Source organism: Heloderma suspectum, chromosome 5 (genome assembly GCF_057233095.1).
Source record: "Heloderma suspectum isolate Gila_16-S chromosome 5, 16-S_ref, whole genome shotgun sequence".
Lineage (NCBI taxonomy): Eukaryota > Metazoa > Chordata > Lepidosauria > Squamata > Helodermatidae > Heloderma > Heloderma suspectum.
Window position 1 is genome coordinate 79,661,107 of NC_139462.1, and position 21,762 is coordinate 79,682,868.

At 40.8% G+C, this 21,762-nt stretch overlaps 1 protein-coding gene across 1 annotated transcript in view; it reads right to left on the reverse strand.

The window, feature by feature from the left end:
- Window positions 1–21,762, reverse strand: part of HPGD (15-hydroxyprostaglandin dehydrogenase) — a 34,521-nt gene that overhangs the window by 12,141 nt on the left and 618 nt on the right. The window contains exons 2-4 of the mRNA XM_084856485.1: window positions 20,097–20,220; window positions 17,822–17,928; window positions 6,277–6,373 (exon numbers count right to left, since the gene is read on the reverse strand). Coding sequence (XP_084712611.1) covers window positions 6,277–6,373; window positions 17,822–17,928; window positions 20,097–20,220 — 328 coding nt within the window. The remainder of the gene's footprint in view (window positions 1–6,276; window positions 6,374–17,821; window positions 17,929–20,096; window positions 20,221–21,762) is intronic.

Sequence of the window (21,762 nt, forward strand, 5' to 3'; positions counted from 1 at the left end):
CCAGACGAATGTGGGCTGGATGCTTGACTGAGTCCAAGAGGCCCCTATAAACTGAAGGCACTGCGAGGGGGCAAGTGGCAAGGTGTGTTTTTTTCTGAATTGACAGAGACTGAGTTCTCGTAATAGGCCAAGGGTGATCTTCACATGTTGAATAAACTGCTTCCATGAGGGGGCAACTAAACTCCAATCATCTTGTATTGGAAGACTGTGACTCCCATAAGGTGAAGATAGGCATTCACAGATGCCAGTCCAAAGGGGAGCACTCAAAACTGAAACAGTCATTGTCCAGGTGAGACAGCCTGACGGCAGTGTGGAAATATGCATCCTATAAGTCTATGGAAGCAAACTGATCACCATGCTGCAAGAGAGGCAATATATTGCTTAGAATCACTGGAGGGGAGGGGAGTAAATGAAAGCATAGTTCTGGGGGAGTAAATAAAATGTTGACATCTCTGAGAGCTAAGATGAAGTGGAGGTCTCCATCTTTCTTGGGGATGGTGAAAAATCTAGAATAGAAACTGGTAGGTCTCTCCCATGGGATAAACAGGCTGTACTACACCCTTTTGAAGGAATGGTAAATTATCTTCTTCCAATGGAGGGGACAGAAAGATGGAACAGAATATGCCTTCTGGGGAATATGAAGTGAACTCTATGGCATAACAGTGAGGACTCATTTATCCGATGTAATGTCATGCCCAAAACAGTAGAGTAAGATGAGGTTGTGACTATCAAATGGCAAAGACACCATTTAGAGTACTCAGCAGGTTTGCAGTGGAAAGTCTGGTGGAATTTGGAGCTGGAGAAGAAGTGCTTGGAAACCTGAGACAATGGTTGACAAGAAGATGGAGATCTCGATGTCTGATGGCTTAATGAACCTGTGTTCCATGACCAAGACTGAGGTAAGGTAGCTGTTGAACTCCTATTCCTATTCAGCATGCCATTGTTTTCATTTTTTGAACCTTATCAAAGGTGTCAACTGTTTTGGTACTAAATAAGACCTCTCCATCAAACAAAAGGTCTTCAATGTAGGTTCTGGAAAATCTCAACCATGTGTTTCTGAACAGCAATCACCTTTGCCATTTCCTTAGATCCATAATACACCTTGTGGTGTGAAGATTTATTTTTCTGCTTAGCTTCACTTTGAAGTACCTTGACCAGGTTCCGTTGTCCAAACAAAACAATAGTCTGCTTCCATATGTAGTACCCATACTGGGCCATGCACACCTGATAGTTAGATATTCTCAGTGCCAGCGTAGTGGTGGACTAAATGTTCCTCATCATGGCATCCACTTCTGGCTCTCGTGGTCAAAGGCATGTGTCCTTTGTCTCAAAGTACCTTGGGCCACGGGCACAATAATGGAATTATGGAAAAAGAAGCCACTCTCATTTCCTTGTCGCCTGTATAAATTCTCCAAATGCTTGGAGGTTGGGGACATGGAGAAAGGCTTTTGTAAGGATTGTTTCACCACTTGCAAGAGTGTTGGCAACATAGGAATGGCGACCAGTGTAGAAGAATCAAAGTGTGCTAACTGAAAAACAATGTACTTAATTCCTTGCTCAAAACTGAGACTCTGGCTGTTCTGAACAATTGCTCTGCATAATGTGTAGTGTTTTTGGTGTGCAATAGAAGGCTTTGGTCCCTCACAGCTTTGTCAGGCAAAGGACTAGATGCCACTGAAGCCAGGCCTGAGGGTTAATAATTATAAGCCAAGGTTGGATCCCCTGTTGTACCAGTAGATTTCACAAAGGTCAGTTCTGAATTCACACCTGACTCCTTCGGTACAAAAGTAGTGAGGGAAGGAGACATAGAATGGGTAGCAGTAGTGGCTATGCCAAATGACACTAGCAGTAATGCTGTGATAGATATTGGTCCCTTCCAGCCCAGCAGCTAGTAATGGTGGCATACACTAGCATACAGCCAAAGGAAATATGAGTGCAACTAGTTAACTCCCTTTGTAATGGGGGGGGGGAAGGGCAGTAAATGTTATGGATCAGATGAGCAAGAAAAATATCAGCCAAGGGATAGTTGCTTGGAATGCTCTTCATGGTGTTAGGACATGCCCTGCTATGGCTGAATCAAGCTCAGAATTAGGGCAAACTATGGGGCAATCCAAAGGTAAGACAATAAACAGGCGTCAAGGGCACAGTTTTACCAGGCAAGAGCGAGAGTGGAAAAAGAGAGGTCTGAGGAGCAGCCAAGATCCAAAGCAGATAAGCAATCAGATACAATATGCAGTGCAAGAAGCAGAGTCAAGCAGGAGTCCAAGGGTCAGTGGGACGGATGTTCAGACACAATGCAAGGCCAGAGATACAAGTTCTACTTGTGAAGAGGGCCTTGCTCATGAAGAGTCATTTACTCTTGAGGAGTCCTCCTTTGTAATAAAACCATCCTTCTCAAAGGAGCCCTATTGGCCTGCCTCTTGAGGCGATAACATTATTGGGGGATGGACCTGTGACCTGCCTTTTGTGGGGAGGGACCTACAACCATCTCCTCCTCCTTCTGGTATTCTGACATGGGGTGTTTTGTGGTGTTCTTTGTCTTTGGGAGCTCTAGCACCTCCTCTGGGGAGGATTCCTCCATGACAGGACAGTTCAAAGCATAAATATTGTAAAACAGCGCCCTCAGCTTAGAAGGTACATATTTGAAGCTGTGGTGGCTTAGTGGTTAAGATGTTGAACTGCAGACCGGAAGGTCAGCAGGACAGCAGTTCGAGTCCTGAGTGCTGTGTGACGGAGTGAGCTCCCGTCTTCAGTCCCAGCTCCTGCCAACCTAGCAGTTCGAAAGCAAGAAATTGCAAGTAGATAAATAGGTACTATTTCAGCGGGAAAGGTAACAGTGTTCCATGCACCTCGGTGTTCAGTCATGCCGGCCACATGACCAAGGAAGCGTCTTCGGACAGCACTGGCTCTTCGGCTTAGAAATGGAGATGAGCACCACACCCTAGAGTCGGACACAACTGGTTGGGGACACCTTTACCTTTTTAAATTTGTATAATCTGACTCTCTCAGCACAAAGCACATGCATTCACTGAGTTGTGTTTCTAAGTGATCCTTCAGCTGTGGTGGAAGGTTGCTATAGTAAGGTACCCTGGGAGTGGCAGGTGTGTCCAAAATTCCCACATCAGATTGAAGAGCTGGTGCATTATCTTCTGAAATATTTCCCGTTTAGAGATATTAGAGAAATGTATAGCTGGTATCCTAGGATCTCATGAGTTTGTTTCAGATGTAGAAACTGTCTTGATCTTTGCTATCAAGCCTGGATGCAACAACTACCTATAGAGTATCAATGTCTGCACTATAATCAGAGCAATTTTTGTTGGTATGTTGGAGCAACCTAGGGACTAGTGTCCACACTGTGCTTTATATATATTTCTCTTTTAATGTTTTTATGTCCTATTATTTGTATTTTTTAATATGATATTCCTTTTGTTATGGCCTTTGGCTTGTACAATAAGCATGTACTGTTAATTCTGGTCCCTATCTTTTCTGGCATAGCACATGTACGATTGTGCTATTAATAGTGTACTGATGATATAGTGAAACATATCCACTAATTTATAAAAGTGTATTTTATGACATATGTTTTTTTTTTCATTTATCTATCCTGATCTCAGATTAAAGTAAAATCATATGTACTTTACCTATGTATCCTTAATAATAAGGATAATGATAATGATAAAAATAATAAAAAAAGATTAAAGTAAAATCATATGTACTATAATAATAGAATATATAGAGAATATTCTATTATTGCAATCATTTCATTTAGAGTGCTGAATTTAGTTTGTCAGTAAAAAGAACTATTGTACATTTCACATCAAGTTTAGAAAAAAGAAGCACTGGTAAGTTCTCATTTTTGTTATATAAAGTACAATGGGGTATTATGTTATGCCACAGATAAATTTGTTATGGCCAGTAGTTTTGCATTCTCTCAACTAGTGATAGAACTTTTTGTGGATGAATTCAACAAGAGTCTAGGACTCTGCTCACAAGTTCCCTTGAAATATCAGAGAGCTAACACATTCCAGTGAAACTTTTCCATTATTGATACACTGACAGTATCATCTTAACAAGGCAGCCAAAGAACAAGAAAAGTAGTAAAACATATCAGTTTTTAATATTATATAAAATATTTATATTTATATAAATATATGTATATACTGTATGTCAGGCCACAAGTTTTTTATATATATTTAAGGGTTATTAATATACATTAAGGTATCTCAGATTAAAAACTGGCAAAGGTCTTCTAGTTTAATCTCTACCGTAAGGTATGAATCAAACAAAGCTAAGTTTGGGAGATACCACTTACAATTTTTCCAGCCTTTTCCATATTTGGTTGATGTACAGCACTCATTCTTTGGCTCAATAATCACTAAATGCTTTGAAATTATCTTCTTCAGGGCTGCATCAAATTCCTTAGTCTGAGGTTTAGTACTATAAGTTCTGCTTGACAAGCATATGTGGCCCACATGCCTTACCCCTGGTGTAAGGAATTACAGATTAATTCTGGCAGGTGCTACAACCCTAATCCGCCTGTAGATCGAGTCCTCCATACCTTAGAGGCTACCATCACATATTTCTCATCATAGTCTCTTTGGGCAAAGAAAAGCCATTTATTGATGGCAATTTTCCATCCTAACAAGACATTCTCAGCATTGATTCCTGACCTTGGAACATTTTTCTTAAATCTCTCTCTCTCTCTCTCTCTCTCTCTCTCAAACACACACACACACACACACTCACTCTTACACTTACACTTTCAGCTTTGCATTAAAGGACATGATGAGTATTGGGTAAGCATCCTCATATATACATATTGGGTGACATCCAAGATTGTGTGAGCAGACTTTCATCCATGCAATGGAACTTCCTCTCCTCCCCCCTGCAGTCCCCCTTCTACCCAAATGTGCTCCAGGGGGTCCCTCCAACCCTGCAGAACAGATCTGAGGGGGCACTGGGGGCTGCAAGGGAAACTGTGAATCTATTCAGCTGCTGTTCTGTTGGTTGATGGACACCATTGGATAGAACCTCTTCTCTTCATGAATCAGCCTCTGATGTCTATTTAGCAAAGCAGTGGCAAAATTGTAGAATATTGGTCTACCATTCTACAATACACTGATTGCTGCACCCACAGAATCCTATTTGAAATGAATGTGTTAAGTGAAAGTATAAAATATTTCATCATGCACATCCTTTACACATGCTGGTACATGGGTGCATATGTTTATCCTCTATATTGTCCTCTTGTGTATCAGCACAAGTAACATGTTATATGGGAAGTAACCTTTACACAGCAAGCAGAAAGGGGAAAAAATCTGACAATTGCCTTTAGTAAGGGGCAGAGATAGTGTAGTCTAAAACAGGCAGATGTCACATTACAGATCCCTGGCAGCAAAAAAGGACCAGAGGGGATGCAGGGAGATGCAAAGACACAGTCAGACAGAAGTCAGAGCAGCAAACAACTAAAAAACAGCCAAAGCTCAATATTTAAGGCCCCAAAAGATGATCAGGAGTTAAGCAGAGTCTTCAAACTAGAGCCTTAGGAGCAAGCTCTGAGGCCCTGGCTTTATAGGGCCTGGTGGGCTGGTATTAGCTTTTGGGGTTAGCTGATGGAGACTAAGACAGGAAGGTACTACAGTCTAGATGGCATCCTTGGAAGCCCAGAGATTAGTCTACCAGGAAACAGAGTGCTGATGGTACAGGAAATATGATGCCAGAGTCTTACCAATTGAAGTTATGGTCGTCCCCCCTCCCCCCCACAGGCACCTTACAGTCTCTGAAAAAAGAACTAGATGTGACACTTGACATGGATTGAGTGCCATCTTCCATAACATTTCAGCTGACTTGCTGAACAACTTACATTGTTTCCTGTGTTTCACCATTCTCACCAGCCACTGATGTGGAGTGGGGGACAGCAAAGTGCTGATGGGCTGGTGACCCAGCATGGGTATATGGGGGAGCACAAATGCTTTCTCTGTTGTAGCATCTCTGTTGGGGAATGTCCTCTTCACACTTGTTCACTTAGCACCTTTCTTAGCTTCTTTGTGTCATCAGGTGAAAACTGCTCTTTTCTCCAAACGTTTGGTGGATCTTAATTACTGCTGCTATTAATTTACCTGTTGTGATGCTGCTGTTTGTCATTAGACTGGTGTAATGTTTTAATTGATTTTTATATAGTGCTTAGGAATTTTATCTAAGTGTCTTGGATTAAATCTTGGAAAGGCAGGATGTAAAATTTAATATATATATATATATATTAAATAATCTTCTTACCTGCTAATGATGCTATGTTAACAATAACCCCTCCAGTGCCTCCATTTTCAGTTTTCATGTAATCTAGGCCAAGGTATGTTCCTCTAATCACTGAAATCTGATATAGAAAATAAAAAGAGGTATTCTACTTAGTACTATCTCAGTTTGACATCAGTCTATTAAAATTTCCTCTTTCAGTGCACATCTTGAACCAGTTTAGAACCCCTATGGTTGTTCTGTTTTGTATTCCCCACATGTTTTTAAGTTATTTCTCAGGTGTTCCTAATTTGAATCTTGATTTTGATCTGCCTCCACTCTTGCAGTGTGTCTTGTTTTCAGCACATATTTGTGATCTTCTAGAGTTTCATCTGGCTAATGGATGCTTGCACCCATAGTGATGCCTGCCAAATTAACTGTAAAAGAGCTTCACACATCTCAAGCTACCATATGTTAGGCAGTTGAAACCCTAGTTGAAACTTCTTATCAGTTTTACCTCTGTAGTAAAGGGACATCTCCACACTTGCTACACAAGTGTGGAAAACTTTCACCTGTTTGCAACTGATGCACAAAATTCTTCCATTTTAATCAGATTGTTTTGCGCTGTGTGCAAAGGCTACAAAAGCAGAGATGAAACTGACACTTTCTTCCCATCTCTGCAGTTCTGAAAACCTTTGTCTCCACCAGAAATGTGGGACGAAGGAACTTTACTCTAGAGAAGCCCTTTCACTATACAGGTAAAACTGGCAAAAGGGGTTTCAAATCTCCATGAATTTCATATCTACTGCGAAGAGACTTTTCTGAACTTGGGGAAGAAGTGGGGAGAAAGCTGTCAGTTTCACCACTGATCTTTGTAAATCTTCATGTGGGGATTAAATAATGCATAATTAGTGTTGAACTTTCTAGGACCAGCAGCTGGATACACAAACTATTTTGCAAGCAAGGGGGAGGGCATGTAAAAACATCTATGCATGCACAGGTGTTTGGAAACACCACAATTTTATGCAAATTAAGTAATAGAAAAACAAGTAAAATAAAAAACATACCAGCTGAAAATGTGCATTTCCCCCATAGGCTAAAGCATGAAAATGCACTGGGGGGGGGGGATTTGTGCATTTGTGCAAGTGCAAATTTGCACAAATTCAGGAAACTGGGAAAAATCCGATTACGTCAAAAAGGGGACAATGGAAAAAAAGGCACCTGACAATCCATGAAATACAGACAAAACAGATTTTACAAACTCCGTACATCCCTAGTTGCAACATTAAACATCTAATTGATTAACATTTTCCTTGTTGACCAACATTATGGCCTCAGTTAATGTACAACTACCTCTCTGATATTTTGAAGCTCTGTACTTTGACTGAGGTGGGCTGACCCATCCCAACCTGACTATTTCTCTCTTTGTGAGGTTCTGTGCCTCTCTTTGCCCTGCCAGCAGTGAAGAGGCATTGCTATTACTGGAGATGAGAGGGAAATACCTCATCTTCTTAAAGAGACCATTAGCGTAATGGTGGACTCTGCCAGTTTTGATTGGTGGGGGAAGAGGAGGAGGATGGATAGTTGGATGGACAAGAGGGGTGGCAGCTTTGAATAGTCCTGCATTATTCGATTCCTGCATTATAATCTTTTTAAGTGATATCAAATAAAATAGGTTATCATTTACATGGGAGTCCATGACTCCAACCAGAATTTCAGACGACACTCTGAAATAATTCTGCAGGTTTTTTCCCCATGTATTGCTAATTGCAGCTCTGGGGTCAGAGGTTCATTGGAATCACAGATAGGAATGGAAGGGTTAACCCCCCCCCCCCTTCTACATTCTGAGGTCCCAACAGAAATTACCCACCCTCTACACCTAGGATTAAATACCACAACATGATTGCAAGACACACAATTAACATAGTGTATAGTTAGACTTCATGTCAGCTAACCAGGATATGTAATACCGATTTTAAAAATACAGGATGTTATGCCCGCATCATGTTCAATCTCTGATGTCTTAGCTGTGTACTCTGAAATCTGCTTTGCACATTCCAAAGAAATTGTAACAGGAAGCATGAGTGATTCAGTGTTCCTCTTCAGCCACTTAACTGGATATTGTATATGTTGCTTTCCCTCCCCTTCGCCTCTGGGTCTTTTACTATCTCAAACAAGTCTCTCAAACATTTCTACTTCTTGCCAGAGCACAGCAGACTTTCCTGAAAGTTCTTTTCATTTCCACCTTCTTTACTGGCAACTTCTAGACCTACAATCTTTTTCCTAAGGTCCAGTGATAACTCTGGTTTGTTCAATCACAGTCTGCCTTACTCTGAATATGAATATGAAAATAAGAGTATCACATTTCCCACCAGGCTTCTCTCATTCATGACACAGGCACAGTTACAAAGGAAGGAATACAGCTTGCCAACCTACTCTTGTGTCATCCAGCTTGAAGGAGAAACATCAAGAGATGTGGACCCTAGTGTTTTAGAACTCTAAACCTATCAATATGTTCATCTGAAACCCCTCACCCATCAGCAGCCCTGGAACTCAAGCAAATATCCTTTGCCTTAGCAACACCTTGCTTTTGATTCCTGCCCCCCCTTTAATGTATTTACCTCCCTGCCTCTTTCCTTTGTCAAGGATATTGCTGCCATTTTGCCTCAACCTGAGTATCTGCACATTCCTCAAGATAAATGTTTGAAAAACCCCTTAGGATGCAATCCTATGCAAGTTTAGACAGAAAAAAGGCCTACAACTCCCAGCATGCCACAGCCAGCATAACTAAACTTGCATAGGACTGCATCCTTAATAGCTTTACAGTGCAATTCCATGCATGTCTACTCAAAAATAAGTCCCATTGAGTTCAATAGGACTTACTCCAAATGTATAGGATTGTGCTGTTAGCCAATTTTATATATATTAGCATTAAGACATCAGTATATTCTATATGTCGTTTGTCCCATAGTTCTAGAGCAAACACACAAAATGTTTATTCTTTAAGCTAGTAATGTTTGAGTAAAAAATATTTTATGGCATGAACTGTTCAAAATTAAGTACTCTTAAGTTCCATTGGTTTCCCTGGCAAATAGTTATGTAAATACCAAGATTTTCCATTTAAGGGCTGGATTACTTTTTACATAGAAACCTGAATTTAAAATTGGTAGTTATTTTATTTGTTTTAAAATTTCTATGCTGCCTTTCTATAAAGATATTCAAGATAGTCTACAAACTACAAAAATGAATGCAATATATCGCAAATTATCAATTAAAATCACAGTAAAACTACATAAAAAGCAAGACTGGTTTAGGCAATGGCTGGAAATATGAGTTTACTCCTGCTGGCAGTAGCATCCCATGAATGGAGGTCTGCTCACAGATGCTCATATCAGTGGAAAGTGGGGAGGTCACTTGTACCAGTACTCCCTTCCTCCTGGAGCCCCCTGTTCCTCCCAAAAATATGCTCTCTCCAGGGCTGGAATAGTGGGGAGGGACTGTAGAGGAAGGGGAAATTATTCCCCCCCCTTCTACCATCCAAGATCTCAAGACCAACCAAGTGAGGTGGGTGGCTACCAGGAAGAGTACCTTTTCTGCTATGCCCAGAGAGCTTTGGCTATTGGGTGGTATAGAAATATAATAAAACACACACACACCAAGAATGGAAGGACTCCTTTTGTACATGGACAACAAGTTAGGATCCAATAAAATGTTTTGTTTTCACCAGATTGATTTTAAATTCTTCTACATGATGACATTCTGTTTCAGTGTGATGCTAGTGAGGCCTGAATGAGTAAATGAACAAAGCTTCACCAATATAAATTTGTAGACAATGCTTGCCCAATTGTTGGTAAGGAATTTACATAAGAGAAACAATAGATGTAAAAAACAGAACAATAACGTTTTGGTCTACCAGTTAATTGACCAAAGCATATCTGAACAAACAGTATGGAATCAAAATGTGCCCACTTTTAAAAATGCATTAAGCATTTCCATTTTTTACTGACAGCCAATTTGGATTATGTATCTTTTTAAAATGAAAAAAAGGAAGACAAGCAGTCACAAGAGATATTCAATAAAGGGTAAAATAATCAGACTAATTCCATAAAAACTGTTGGAAGTCACTGGCTCGATCATTAAAATAGTTGAACATGTTACAAGAGATATAATAATTATTGCAAAGTATAACTCACTTTAATGATTTTATGTTCTATAGCAATTCTAATATAAATGGGGTTTTTTTTTGGTAGAACACTGTAATGCCGGTACTAACACTGTTACAGTTATGAAAGTATCCATAAATGAAGCACTCATTCTTTTGAGCAGTCTATTTTCACATGTTTCATTTTATTCTTTAGTACTATACTTTATTCTTACTTTAACTTCTGTAAACCGCACAGAGAGCTTCGGTATAGAAGCTATATGGGGCGGTATAGAAATGTTAATCATCATCATCATCATCATCTTCATCATCATCTGTTTTTAATCATCATCATCATCTTCATCATCATCTGTGTTTTCTTACGCTACCCTATCAGACATTAAAACACCATTCTTCTTTACCCTTCCTGTTCCTTTTCAAAAGCTTGTGAAAGCAAATCATGAACTATAAAGCATTCTAGTCTTAAGGACTATCCCCTCTTCTGTATTTGTTCAGGTTCATAAGGGTTGTGTATTGTACTGGTTATTGCCTTCGCACTTTAGACTCGGACAATTACCCTGTTTGGGTCATATATTTCATTTGAATTGGGCTTTACATATGTAGGTAGTACAAAGTAAATAAACATGTAATCATTTCTGTAGGCCAACCAGGTTTCAGTAAGAGTACTGTGACATAGTGCTAATACTGCTTACTGCTGGATCTATGTGCAGTAATATCTTCAGTATTATTCACTTTAATGTTTTTATGTTCTATAGCAGTTTTTGTGTTCTATAGCAATTTAATGTTTTTATGTTCTATAGCAGTTCTTGAACCCTCAAAGGCCTGCTGTGAACAATTTGCCCAACACTTTGCAGAAGAAATTGCTTGTATTCATGCTGACTTGGATACTGTTGTTTTGATAGTCTGTTATGGATGGGGCTGGTGTACTATCTAGTCATGTTACAGATACCTTTTGGCTTTTGCAACTTGAGGATGTGGACAAACTCCTTGGAGGACTGAGGCCTACTAGTTGCCCTTTAGATCCTTTCCAATCCTGGCTTGTGAAATCTGCCAGAGTTGAGCTGGATATCTGGACCTCTGAGGTGGCAAATGCCTCTTTGAGGGATGGCGAGGTGCCTGCAGCTTTGAAAGAAGCTGTGGTGAGGCCCTTGCTGAAGAAACCAAACTTAGATCTCATGGTTCCAGATAATTACCATCCTGTCTCAAATTTGCCATTCTTGGGCAAGGTGCTAGAGCGTGTGGTGGCATCACAGCTCCAAGCTCTTTGGGATGAAACTGATTATTTAGATCCATTCCAATCAGGTTTCAGGCCTGGTTATGGGACGGAAACAGCCTTGGTTGCCCTGATTGATGACATACACCGGGGAATGGATGGGGGGAGTGCAACCCTGTTGGTTCTTCTGGACCTCTCAGCAGCTTTTGATACCATCAACCATGGTATCCTTCTGGATCGTTTATCTGGATTGGGCTTGGGAGGCAGTTTTAAAGTGGTTCCAGTCCTTTCTGGAGGAGCGGTCTCAGAAGGTGGTGCTGGGGGACTTTGGTTCCACCCCATGGCCATTAGCTTTTGGGGTGACGCAAGGTTCTGTCTTGTCCCCCAGGCTTTCTAACATCTACATGAAACCACTGGGAGACGTCATCAGGAGGTTTGGGCTGAAATGTCATCAGTATGTGGATGATACTCAGCTCTGCTTCTCGTTTCCATCTGCACATCCCAGGGAGGCTGTGGAACTCTTGAACCAGTGTCTGGAGGCTGTTTTAGGATGGATGAGGGTGAATAAGCTGAAACTTAATCCAAACAAATCAGAGGTGCTGTGGGTTGGGAAACTAACTACTTTGGATAGAGGTTTACAACTGGTCTTAGGTGGGGTTGCACTCCCCCTGAAAGATCAAGTGCACAGTCTGGGAATCCTCCTGGACTCTGAGATAACTGGGAAAGCCCAGGTGGCTGCGATGTCCAGGAGTGCTTTTTACCAGCTTAGGCTGGTACACCAACTGTGGTGCTATCTGGAGAGGATGGACCTTGCCTCAGTTATCCACACACTAGTCACGTCCAAGCTGGACTACTGTAATGCACTATACGTGGGGCTGCCTTTGAAAATGGTTCAGAAACTTCAGCTTGTGCAGAATGCAGCTGCCTGAGTATTGGTGGGGGCAAGGCAATTTGATCACATAACACCTATACTGCACCAGCTGCACTGGTTACCAGTGCGTTTCCGAGCCCAATTCAAAGTGCTGATTTTGACCTTTAAAGCCTTAAATGGTTTGGGACCAAGTTATTTGAAGGACTGCCTTCACCATATCAGCCTGCCTGTACTTTAAGATCAGAAAGAGAGGCCCTTCTCATTTGCCCATCTGTGAGAGCAGTCAGGTGGGTAATCACACGCAAGAGGGCCTTGTTTGCAGTGGCCCCACACCTTTGGAACAAGCTGCCATTGGAGGTCCGCCATGCTCCACCATTGCAGACTTTTAAGAAGGCCTTGAAAACATATTATTTTACCTTGGCCCTCTCATGATATGACTGCTATTGTTGCTGTTACTGCTGTTAACATTGTTGCTGGTGTTATTGTTGGCTTGTTTTGTTGTTTTTATGTTTTTATCACTTTTAATATTTTAACTGTTTTTATGTATTTTATTGCTTTAAGCTGCCTTGGGAAGGCTTCTGTCCTGAAAGGCAGCCAAGAAATATTTTAAAGAAATAAATTCAGCATCACACCCAGCAGCTGAAGTGCCATTCAGTTTTTCATACTCAGATAGAAGTACAGGAAAAGATTAGAAGTGTACAGAATCAGGACCTCTTCATCATTATGTTGATGGTGCTTTAGATTTCTTTATTGGCTTACTATATGGAATTACAACGGTTTGTCCACTAATTATGTAGTGAGAACAATGGCTGAGTAACCACATGGCCACCAATATCGGACTGATGCATATTAGTAATATTCCAAATAATATCTCGCATTGCCATTCATTATATAGCCATCAGATGACCTGTCATTTATCCAGCAGAAACTGACTTCTGAGGAAAAAAAATGGGAATGACCTCAGCTAGAGCAGAACTCCCTTATTTCTGCTCAGACAGTTCACCCCTGAGTTTTTTTTTAGGGGAAAGTTGTCTAATCCAGTCCAGAGAACAAAATTTCTGGAACTCTTGATTCTGTCACTGGACAGCTCACTGCTTCACCTGTTTCTGAGAGGGGAGGGGTCTGACAGTTATTATCTTGGTGTAAAAAGGTACAGCTGCCTCAGATTGTATCACTGCAGGATATGGTGGGCTGGTTGACATTTCTGCAACTCACCTCCTTTGTGGGTACATTCTAGGGGTTATGAACTATGGTTTCTGCCCACTTTGCAGTAGTTGCACACTGCTCAACACATAACTTCATATCCCTGCTGCTTAACTTTAGCCCTTGGGACTTCAGGGCTGGATAGAAAGGAGGAAGATTTATTACCACCTGTGGTAGATCTTAGGTTAATACTTCACTCCTCAGCTGATTAATTCAGTCTTCCAAATCCCAATTTAGCACCCATTTATCCTACTGAAAAAAAAAACGAAAAAAAAAACAACACTGGGTGAAGCACCATCAACATCAGCCATCGAGGCAAACAAGAAGAGCAGGCCTGTTTGTGGGAGAGATTTTTCCATTTACCTCCTCATCTCTGCCTGCCATTTCATGCTTTGGTAATGTGACTGAATTAGCGCTAACCCCAAATGTCCACTCTGCTAGGCTGCGGTCTGGCTTTCTGCGGAACTTGTATTCCCTTTCACAGCTGCATGCAGGCCCAGTAGTAGGGTTTGCATGACTTATGGGAGAATCTATTTTGTGTATGTTGTGTGTATTTGTGTAGCGTTTGGATCTGCTCATTCCATGGCAGGATATGAATGGGAAGTAGAGGACAAAGAGGAATAAGAAAAGGGCAAAGAACTGCTATCCAATCTGGAGGAGTTTCTACTGCCCCCCCCTCCCATTTGAGGGTGTGCCATTTGGCAATACTGGCCTCTCTTTGATTACCCACGAGACCGTGAGGGGCCCTATCCTCTGGTTGTGAGGGAGTGACAGACTCACTGTTTCCCATGGGGTAGGGAGAGGGATCAGTACCACATGATGGACATTGGTGGGGCCTGTTCCCAAATGGCAGCTGAATTTCCTGCACAGACTGCGTGCCACTGTCCCTCCTCATGCTATTAGTTGTTGGATGCAGGGAAGTGCTGTAGCGGTGACCACACTCTGTCTTCTAGAGCACTAGATAATTCGGAAACACCAAATACTGAGGCACATTGGGTTCCCTATAGCTAACTTGAAGAGTGGAGAGCTGCTTGATAAAAAAAAAAAAATGGCTGCCCCTCCTACAGAAGTGCTGTGCTACATAATTAGTGAATGCTGAAATGCACCTGGTTCCTTATAGCCAGGAGGGGGCGTTGAGAGCTGATTGGTAGAAAGTGGCTTTCCCCTCCTCTATCTTCCTCTCTTTTTTGTGTTTCTGAGGCTTAAAGCCTGATAAGTTATTACTCTAGGTGGGTACTCAGGAGCAACAGAACAACCCTGCTCTTCTCTAGAAGGCAGAACCAAAGTCTGAGTGGTTTCCCATGGGACTTACACTCTTTACATTTGGCCTTGTCTTCTCAGGAAGAGAGGAGTTATGTCTTTGCTGTCTGCTCCACTCTCCTATGGACTGAGAATAAATTGATATGTTTTCCAGCCTACTTAACCCTGCAATCTTATGCATGCATGTCTGGAAATAAGTCCCATTAAACAATTGGCTTCACTTCTGAGTAAACATGCATAGAGTTGAGCTGCAAGTCTTCTCTTCAGGAAGATAAAAATAATTATGCATTTTAGTAATTCATTTCAAAACAAATAAAATGTACATGTTCTATCAGATTACAGTGAAATGAATTATAACATCTTCGTTTCATTGTTATAATAGTGTAGATATTTTAGTTCCTGATGTGGCTTATTTTATGTTACATTTTGAGATGATTTTTAAGGCTGCAATCTTAAACACACAGCACAATCAGATGCAAGTTTATCCAAGTCCCATTGTGTTCAGTTGGTGTCACTCCTTATGAATGTGTTTAGGATTGAAGCTTTGCTTGGAAGTAAGTGCCATTGAACTCTGGTCTTAAGGACTTAACATCCTTAGAATCATGCTACATGTTTAACCATTGCAGTACCTTTTCCCAAAGACTATACATCTTAAGTGGAAAGCCTGATTAAAAACAACAACACAACATCTTTAACTTCGTAATACTGGATGCCAGTCAGCCATGAAATATGGCTTTTAAATTAGAACAAAAAATTCTTTGTTACCTTTTTTTTTTTTTTAGAAAATTACAATGGTGCACATATTAGATTCAAAGAACAAGCAATGCAAGGGTCCATAAATTCATTATTTATTGCTTTCAACTGTAGAGAAATGTATACATTGGGAAAATCTGTCTAGCTTTCAAAGTGTTAACTTGAGATATCCAATAACTGTAATGCCATTTAGTTTCCAGTAAGGTATGAAATTATTTTTTTAAAAATACTGGAGCCTAACAGTGTTTCCCTGCAGGTACAGGAGCTCTGATACAGATATAGAACTCCTCTGCCTGTGAAGGCTTTCCCATTAATTTCAGTGACAAAGGCAATTCTATGTACAAAAAGATTATATATTGAGCTGGCTTTTTCATCGAAGTGAATGGGTTCTATGAGCACATTAAAGAACACACAGACTCTGGATCAGGGCACATATATTGCTTTCATTATGATACTTAGGGCCTGCCCAACATAACTAAATGAGACTACCACCCCTTTCTGAATTATGCACGTGGAAGCTACAGGGGCATCTGACTGTCACAATTTGTTTTTGTCAGGATATTGGGGAATTTTCATACTCTAATAGGCTATATTTTGATGAAGGGTGGTTCATAAATATCCAAATAAATAAATAAAATGAGCTGGGCATTTCTTTCTTTTATACCAAAGAAAATGTATCTTGGATTAACTGAAAGAGTACAAAATCTTGTAGTCTGTTGGTAATAACTGTTAGATGTAAATGCCTGAATAAAATATAAAGATAGCACTAGCAATTGCTGATGAAGGTTGGATCACCTTCTGTCTGTTTCCCAACCATGCATCAGAGTATCAAAAATTTAATGCATGCCTATAGATTCAGTCAACTGCTGATTCAGAGGTAACTGAATAGGATTGCCTGTACAGATACACCAGTTAAGGTTCAGTACTGACAATAAGGGCAAGGATACTTGGCTCTGATCCTTCAAGCATCCAGCCCAGACTTTCCACAGGGAATAAGAAGAAACAAGAGAGAGAGCAATCTGAAGAGCTTCACTGGAATCCATTTGAACTTGCTAGCTTAGGAGCTTTTCTACACAAGGCTGTTAATCCACTGTAACTACTTTTGATTTCATCACAGAACTGAGATCTGAGCTCTGCACAAAACACTTTTGCTTTCCTACTCTTCTGCTACATAACATGTAGGTGGCACTGTGTTATAGTGGAATAATGCCATTACACATGTAGGAAAATACAATTTCTTTTGCTTCAGAAATAATACTCCATTTTCCCCACTATACCCCCCCTCCAAGGGAAGTGTTCTTAAAAAACAGAACTGAAGCTGAAGGGTCAGGATATCATCTAAAGAACATGTAAATAACAGTGAGTAAGGAATGACGAGAGAACAATTCATTCTCATATAGAGAAGCTCTAGATTTGAGAGGCAAGAACAAAAGTCTGCTCAGTGTGCATGTCCGTCTGTCCCCCCACCCATAATTTACTTCTAGTGAAGGAGTACTGGAACTGGAATCTGATACACAGGAATTCACTATTCCCTTGTGTCTAGGGACAAAGAAAACATCAGGGTAACAAAAACTGACAAGTCTTCAATGGATTTATTATAAACAGCAGTCCCAGCATAGCTACTTTTAGACAACAATCCTATACTCATTTACCTGGGAATAAATACTATTGAACTCAATGGGGCTTACTTTTGAGTAGACATGTATAGGATTACACTGTTAGTTTACATTAGGCTGATACGCGAGAACTAGGAAAACCTGACTTTACAGGCTTCCAGCAGAATCTGAGCCTCCTGTTCAGGAGAGACATGCAGGCAAGATAAGTCAATGGTTATTTAAGTAATGTTTGCTTTTTAAAACCTGGGCTTATGGAAAAGTTGGCACTTGTAAGTAATACCTATTATTAATCCTATATAGACTTGGGAGTAAGTCCACTGAATGCAGGACTTACTTCTAAGTTAAGTATAGGATGAGGCTGTATGGCTCTTAAGCACTTAAAAAACACAACCAAACAAAGGCATAACTTTCTTCCACTAGATTTCTAAATATTACCTATATTTACCCCTTCACAAAACACAAGTCTTTTAAAAAGATTCCATGTAAATACTCAATGCATTAATTGCACTTACCAAGTTAATTTGTACTGTCATTTCCCAGTTTTTTTCATTATTCACACCAGCATTGTTAATTACAATATCCAACTTTCCAAAACATTGAACTGTCCTCTTAAATGCATCTGTAAATAAATGCGGGAGGGGGGAGGGGTACAAAAAGAAACTTCCCTTATTTCTGTACAATTAAATATGCTAGAATGATGGCAATGATACAAACTGAAGTATGAATTTTGCTAAAATAAAAAGTGAAAAATAGGATTATACTCATGTATATAACCTCCCTAATTCTTCATCAAGTATACCTGCTTTGTATCAAAACCTTTTATCAATAGAATGAATAAAATGACTCTCAAAAAAATCCAGTACATATCTGTTTAGAAGTAAGCACCACTAAGTTCAATGGGACTTACTCTTAGGTAAGTGTGTATAAAGGTGTAAAGGTAAAGGTGTCCCTAACCAGTTGTGTCTGACTCTAGGGTGTGGTGCTCATCTCCATTTCTAAGCCGAAGAGCCAGCGCTGTCCAAAGACGCTTCCGTGGTCATGTGGCCGGCATGACTGAACGCTGTTACCTTTCCCGCCAAAGCGGTACCTATTTATCTACTTGCAATTTCTTGCTTTCAAACTGCTAGGTTGGCAGGATCTGGGACTGAAGACGGGATCTCACTCCGTCACGCGGCACTCGGGTCTCAAACTGCTGTCCTGCCGACCTTCTGGTCTGCAGTTCAGCGTCTTAACCACTAAGCCACCGCGGCCTGTCAGTGTGTATATGAACTCCCGTTTAGAATCTACTTTAATAGTTGAAGATTTACTTCAATGGTTTACCACTTGCTTGCTTTCTGGGTATTGCCAACTCGTCTCTTAAGTTCTGCTATCTATAAATGCTTTGGCTATACCACCAGCTACAGTTGTGTAGGCCAATTTTGTGTTTTCTTTCGTCTTTCGAGGTGTTAATCTCTAATGGGGGGGGGGGGTTTCTCCTCAGCATGATAGTTTGTATTTTATTCAGCTACTTTGTGTAGACCTGCACTGATTATTTTGCATTGAATGCGGGCAATGAATGACTACATTTCTTGACTAACCACCCCCACAACCAATTAGTCAATCATGGCATAACACTAAGCACACGTAAACTGCAACACAGTTCACAAGAAGCATGCTAGCCTATTCTTTCCCATATGCTAGTTTTGTCGGTGCAGATGTTTTTTTCTTTTTCTTTTTCCCCATTTGTCCTCAATTTATTTTAAGTCAGTAATAATACAACAGATTTAAACCATTATTCATATAGGGCAAATTATGATCAAACTGAATAGTATCAAACTAATATCAGTCTCAAATATTTCTGATGTATATTAGTTTTTTGAATAAAGCACTGTTTCCATTTTCTTATTTAGACTGGTGATCATATGTGTACACATGCCTGTGCAGAAAGCTGATATGTTATATCTTGGCTTCCGAACAAAAAGTTAATAACTTTTATTAAATGCTATAATTCCCATGAAATGGGGTTTTCAACACTATTAGACTTATTTCTAAATAGACAAAACTGAGTAACTACTAGATTTTATATTTTAAAAAATGGGGGGTCAGTTATTGCATGTTTGTTTGTCCCCACAATCATAAGTGTAATGTGAAACCTGCATGACACTTAGTAGACTCTTATTCAGGGTTCAGAACCTTTTTAAGGTGGGGTTGAATTGCCCCCCCCAAGCCCAATGTGGGGTAGATGACATCAGTGGGTATGACCCCACTCCTGACATCATGTCAGCTTGCGTAGCCCTAGCCACTTACATCATTGCCCCACTCCCTGCTCTTTCCCCCCCTCTGTGCTGAGAGAGGCATGGAGCTCCTGGTGCAGCTGAGTCCCTGGCTTCATATATGTTGTTGTTGTAGTTCAGTCGTTCAGTCGTGTCCGACTCTTCGTGACCCCATGGACCATAGCACGCCAGGCCTTCCTGTCCTCCGCTCTCTCCCGGAGTGTGCTCAGGTCCATATTCCTTGCATCGGTGATGCTATCTAGCCATCTCATCCTCTGCCGCCCCCTTCTCCTTTTGCCTTCAATCTTTCCCAGCATCAGGGTCTTTTCCAGGGAGTTTTCTCTTCGCATTAGGTGGCCAAAATATTTGAGCTTCAGCTTCAGTATCTGTCCTTCCAATGAGCAGTCAGGGTTGATTTCCTTTAGGATGGACTGATTTGACCTCCTTGCAGTCCAGGGGAGTCGTAAGAGTCTTCTCCAGCACCATTCATATATGTTAAGACAGGGTATATAGGGCATGGACCTTCCTTTCTTACCTTTAAGTTGTTCTTCATTTGAAACATCACAAGGAATGAAAATGGTCATTTGTTCATCAAACTGCTTGTCAAAGGCATCTTTGCTTGCCTTACCTACTTCTGCATTCAGATCCACAAGAGCCACCTGTGTGCAGAGCGATAAAGGATGATGATCAACCCAGGCCCATAAAAATTAGGTTTACACCATGATATAGAAGAGACAAGAAATAATTACCATATCCTTCCTAGGTCGGTAGGAGGGAGGAAAGGCTTTAGATGGTGATCATCAGATAGAATATCTATATTTGAGCATACATATAGCTTTACATGAAATAACATGTATCAAAATCATACATATGTTACATACAGTTTTGATACAATTCAACCAGCTGAACTGCTTTTAAACTGCTTTTTAAACTGCTTTTAAGTCCCACTGATTTCAAAGGGAAGGTGAAGCATGTGCTTACATCATTCCTGTTTAAATCAATGTGACTTCAAAATGCTTAACGTTTACCAGATTGCACACTCCATATTAGTGCTGTGCCAAACATTTATCCCACTTTTTTTTTTTTTTTACCATTCTCATTCAATTTGCTAGAAGAGAAATTGCTTTCAAAAATAAATTCAGTGGTAAAGAAATTTCAGACAAATTCTCAAGGGCTGGGTTTGGGTTTCTTGGGCTTACCTTACTTAGGAGGTGGCCGAGGGATGAGCACAAGCGTCCTGTTTTTCATTGTACAATCATCTCTCTTGCAGCCTGTAGCCTCCTCAGCTCCTTACACTTCAATTAAAGCCCAGTTGAAGGCACCATTAGGTAATTCCTCCCATAGGGCCTTTTCAGCTCAGGAGGTGCAGGCAGCCTAGGAGGCTAGTTGCGATTAGGTGAGCTCAAAAATTATACATTATATAATATCCCGAATGAGGCAGAACAAGGAAAGCCTCTTTCATGGGGGAGACAATTCTTTGGGAAACTGGAGGACAGATTCTGGCAGAGCACGAACTCCACCTCATCCCTGGAGCTACCTGCATTGCAGTGCAAATGGCCAAGACAGTTGATGCTGTTGCAGCACGAAACCCCCCCCCCCCAACCCTTACCAAAAAGAAAGAAGCTGTGCTACAAGCCCTGTCAATGGAGAGCCCTGCCTAGGAGAAACTGCTGAGGATTCCTCCTCCCCCTGGAGAAATTTGGAGAAACTGTCTCCCAAATTTCTCTGCCCACAAGTAAGGTGGAGAATTTCCAGAGGCCATTTGCACACAGCCCTAGTCCATATGTCTAACAGTGCATTCGTATGCACTCAGAAGTAAGTCCCACTGTGTCCAATGGGGTGTAGTCCCTAGTAAGCATGGGCAAGATTGCAGTAAGAAGGGAAGGAAATCCACTTCCCAGGAAGTAAATCCTGTTGAATTTAGTGGGATTTCTGAGCAAACATGCATAGGATTGCACTGCGAGAATCTATTTATAATGGTGTTTCAGTAGATACAGGTATACACACATACACATACAGGTATACACGCATACACAGGTGTACATGTCCCATTCACACCATGGAAAGATGCATATGTACCGCAGGGATATTTCTATACGTATGTTTATGAATATTTTAAAACAGTACTTATGAATACAGACGCAGCCATGGTGCGTGTGCGTGCACCTTACTTTGAAACAGGTATAATTCTCTCTCTCTCT